The sequence below is a fragment of the Manacus vitellinus genome, unplaced genomic scaffold (genome assembly GCF_001715985.3).
Source record: "Manacus vitellinus isolate BGI_N305 unplaced genomic scaffold, ASM171598v3 scaffold_26_pilon, whole genome shotgun sequence".
NCBI lineage: Eukaryota > Metazoa > Chordata > Aves > Passeriformes > Pipridae > Manacus > Manacus vitellinus.
In genome coordinates, this window is record NW_021939960.1 from 1,924,818 (window position 1) to 1,929,516 (window position 4,699).

General features: G+C 36.7%; 1 protein-coding gene across 1 annotated transcript; it reads right to left on the reverse strand.

Annotated features, from left to right (window-relative positions):
* Window positions 1–1,344: 1,344 nt before the first annotated feature.
* DPM1 (dolichyl-phosphate mannosyltransferase subunit 1, catalytic) lies at window positions 1,345–4,693 on the reverse strand. Its single transcript, XM_029960335.1, has 8 exons — window positions 4,634–4,693; window positions 4,446–4,479; window positions 3,758–3,834; window positions 3,616–3,641; window positions 3,205–3,300; window positions 2,886–2,954; window positions 2,478–2,592; window positions 1,345–1,818 (listed from the first exon to the last, which is right to left on the reverse strand). The coding sequence occupies exons 3-8, from the start codon at window positions 3,812–3,814 to the stop codon at window positions 1,714–1,716; spliced, it is 468 nt and encodes a 155-aa protein (XP_029816195.1). The 5' UTR covers window positions 3,815–3,834; window positions 4,446–4,479; window positions 4,634–4,693; the 3' UTR covers window positions 1,345–1,713.
* Window positions 4,694–4,699: the final 6 nt, after the last annotated feature.

The window sequence follows — 4,699 nt, forward strand, 5'->3', positions numbered from 1 at the left end:
TGCTGTTGTTCCCCAATTTGCATTCTAGCAAATGATCAGCATTTTGTAAATTTAAAGAAACATCTAAACCCTCACTATTTAGTCATTAAAAACTTTGTACCTGTTTTCAACTTAAAATATTGGGGCTTGCCATGAAACCTCCAAACGAAACATAAATAGATGAAACCTCTTATTGGAGATTCAGTGCCCCTGTGGACCCAGAGACATAACTCTGCACATATTATTAGATCTGATTAGCCTGCACCAAATTAAATTATATATATTTGGAAAAAATTACAGGCAAATGTCACAAAATGTACAGTCCAGTCACTGTGATCCAGTTACATGAAGATTCGAAAACTTACAGCTACATTTTTTGTTAATTATTATTTTTAAGCAAATGAAATATGAAACATTTGCTCTGAATAGTCAGAAAAGGAGAAACTGAATCTGTGCAACTCCACTAAAGAACAAAGGAAGAGCTCTAAAGCAGCCCACTAGGAAATAATCTTTGTTTTAAAGTTTTACTTATTTTTATCAATGTGATAAAAGACTATCTGAAAATATGAATTTATCATTTATCTACAGACTTTCTAAATTTATTTTTCAAATAGTAACAACTGTATCTGATGTGCTAAAGGAATGCAGACACACACAAGCCAAATAGGCAGCATTTTCAAGACATTTGTTGCTTCTCCTCTCCTACCATTAATTTTCTGATACAGGTACCCACAGAAAAATCCTCCCCTGCCCCCTACAAAAGGACATCATTTTTCATATCTATAAAGCATTATCAGAATAATTTCACCCTCCTCCCCAGTGCACATTTGATTGCAAGGGCTTTGGAATTTCTGAGTTCTGGCTCTATCAAACCATGAAAAAAACTAGTATTGCTCCATTTGTGTTTCCTTCCACAGGATCTGGAGCAAATACAGACTTTAGATTGCAATTTGTTATTTGACAAAAGAAAAAAAAATCTCAAATATCTTCAGTGTGGTGAACTGGGTCTTCTGTTACCCTGAACTTTGTGAGGTGCCAGGCTCCTGTTGTACAGACTCCAAAACTATTTAGTTTCTAAAGGAGGTAAGAAAAGGGACTCATCTGCTTCTGGACCAACACACAGAATACAAAATTATTCCACATACAATTCTCTTTCTTATCCAAAGAATATTCCTTCTTTCCAGTCTAGGAACAAATCACTGTACTCTGTATTAACTCTTAAACTACACCAGGTGTTATCAGATCTGTAGAAACATGTAGCTGCTTTAAGACACGTGCTGAGGAAAGAAAGGACATTAATTTAAAGGACATTCATTTAAATTAATATCTACAAACCACAGAACAAAGATAAGAAATTCCATTGGGTTGTTTTTTTTTTTCTGTCCTTGCTTGTCTTTATTTCAAAATCCTCATTAGCTTCTGCTGAATAATGATTCATTTCCAAATGCAAAGGATCATTGAGCTTTGTGTTCTTTATTAAGACTTGGTTGTTTTTACAAAAATAGAAAATCATTAGCCTTTATTAGTTTTTAGTTTAATGCACAGTTAATTTCTTTTGGAAGGAGCATTCTGGGAGACAGTGGATTTAGTTTACTGTTGGTGGTTTGTTTAATTGGTAGCTTATAGCAGGTCTTCTGGTCACCACACAGATTATCAAGCTTCTGCTGCTATATAATAAAAACTACACAGATGTCAGAAAATGTTTGACTAAAAAAGTCAATTTAGGACAAACCATCACGTTGTGGCAAACAAGGTCAAGAGCCCTTTTAGGAAGGAGACTATTTCATTGCCTCCCAGTTTGGATTCTCCATAGACACGGTCCACAAATGAAATAGGAACCTGTTGAAACAAAAAGAACTATTTTTAAGGTTCAAAACCTAAATAATCAGAGATTCTCTACACAAAAGAATGGCCTTTGAACTACAGCATTTTCAGACATGGGAACAAGGCAAGCACCAGACTGGCTTCCTTTGTGTCTGTTCTTCCCAGTGGCTGAGGAGCATGAAATTATTTGGTTTATCACCTTTAAAGATGATCCCAAGACATTACTTGGTGGCTGGGTGGTAGGTAGTCAGAACAGCCTCAGTGTTTTAAGCCTGAGGGCTTAAAATCAACCTCCAGCACTTTCCTTGTTAATTCAGTACCTTTGAGTCAGTGCCCCAGGAAGCACAAATCTCCCACCACCATGGAACAGCTCAGCCTCACCCCTGGCTGGGAGATGACTTCTGAATATGAAGAACTTTGTAAAATTGTATACAGCTAAAGGAGTGGCAACAGGAAGAGGGAGGGATCTCAGAATCTTATCAGCCAGGGGAATAAGGAACTGGAAATTCAGATCCGGTATTCACCTGGCAAAGTTGGAAAAGTAGAGTTCTACACATGTAATTTCTTTATATTAGTTTGAAAATCTTGGCTGCTTCTTGGGAGCACACGAAATTCAGTAATCTGTGTGTCCCTTTACACAAAAGCACAAGATCCCTATCAGACTTGTCCTGTACCTCTCCAATGGTGTATCCCAACTGCCTGGCCCGAACGATCATCTCCATCTGGAAGACGTAGCCTTTAGAAACACATTTCTCCATGAGTTTCTGTAAGACTTCTTTTCTGTACAACCTGTAAACAGTTACAAAGAAAATGAGACCTGAAGCACAATTTTCTGAAGTTTGGAAATCAAGGCAGTGTGTGGGAATCTCAACTGCAATCCCTCACTCATCTCATTACTATTTATAAAATCTTTAACAAAGCCATAGGAGCAGCAGTTCTTGCAATCTAGTCCACTATTTCTTCCACCCTTCCCAAACAGATTTCACAGCCCTCAGTAAAGAAGGGCTGTTCTTATTCCAGTTCCTTGTTCAGCAATTTCTTAATTTCCAATGAACTTTATTAATTGCAAACCAGAGCCATACCTGAAACTCCCTGTGAGGTCTGATGCTCCTGGTCTCAGCAAAACCTGAGTCAGAAAATTGGCACCACGGCTGGGAAAGAAAATGTGAATGTCAGAGTTGCCCAGCACACAATTCCCAAAGACCAAGTAGAATTTCTAAAAAATAGAACCACACAATTTGCCAGTGGTGCACACTTGTAGTATTTAATGTGATTTTGCAGTTCCCAGCAGGTACAGCAGTTCTGCTGACTAAAGACTCAGTTCAGCTCACAGGGATGGAGTGTTTGTAATTATTGTTTATAAATAACAATTTTAACTGTAAATATCTGAAAAATACCAACCTGATTAATTTTCTTCTCAAATCCCAGCCATACACCCCTCCATTTCCTTTATATCTTGTTCCAGATACGATATCAAAATTGCCTTCTTTCTGCTTTCTATAAACAATTAGTTTTATCAGGAAAACAGGAGGAATATTTCAAAGTACAAATTTCAAAGTAAGAACAATCACTCTTTTAGTACAAAATGTGAAGTTCACAAACTTTAAAATAAGTAAGTAGAGAAGAGAGGAAAGCAGTAATTAGGGTGGTTATAAGCATTATTTAGACACTTGTTAATTGTTTTCTTAAAAAGAGCTACTTCAGGGAATCTTATAATTACCTTTTACCCACTATGGCACAGAATTTCACACAGGAGTTCATAAATAATTTATAAAGATCAACTTGCATTTTCATATTACAATTGGCACCTACCTGAGAAACTCTGGAATAAATTTTGGCTGAAATAGAAGGAAAACAGATCAGAAAAGACAAAAGGGTGGGAGTAAAATAAAACCAACCAATGAAAGTTTAATTCTAACAGACTAAGTCCACGGTACATGAAATACAGACTTACATGGTGAGAGAGGTCAGCATCCATAATGACAATGAAATTCCCAGTGGCATGCTTCATTCCATGAATGTAAGCAGTGCCTGGTGAAAACAGCACAGAAATATTTCCCTCACTACTTTAACATGTGCAATCTTCCAGCCATGTGCAGTCTTCCCTTCATTTTCTAAAATCTCCGCTAGAAAACAATCAAGTAAAAATCCCTAAATTATTTTAAATAACATGTTAGAGGACAAACATTAAAATTCTTATTCCTTTTCCCGATGATTTCAGCCCTGGATTTTATAAACATAAACACTGGCAAGTCCCACTACACCAGAAATGCACAAAGAAACTTGACTGCAGAAGTGGGTCACTATCTGCAATCTCATTTACAAAAGCACTACAGGCACTAAAACTAGAATAGGACTTGGGCTCCAAATGTCACTGACAGTTCAAACCCTCATTCTGCACTCAGGGAAGGAGGGTGGGAGGGAAAGGAGCAGGTATGAAGTTGTGGGAAACATTTTATAAACACAATGGGATTTTTATGTGTACATTTTTAACCTTGTTTGCTTGCAAACAACTTGATGAAAACATACATTTCTGCTTTTGGGCTTTACTGTGATTTTTTTCTGGGCCTTTATGCACTAGATCAATCAAAGTACACAGCAAATTTTTTTATATTACTAAATTAGAGTTAATAAGGACTTACCCAGGCCCAGCTTTCTTGGTCTGGGTCTCAGAAGCTGCAGAAAATATAAAAGACACATATATTACTTGAAGCACAGTTTTTAATTCGTTTTAGTGACACCTTAAAAGTTGCTGTTTTCAAGGTATAAAAATATTTTAAAGTTTACTTTTCATTTTTAGGGAAAAAAAATTACAGAACACGCAACTCACAATTTTATCTGATCCGTATATTTTTTCCAATTGCTCAGCGATTTCCTGTGTCCCATCTGGGCTTCC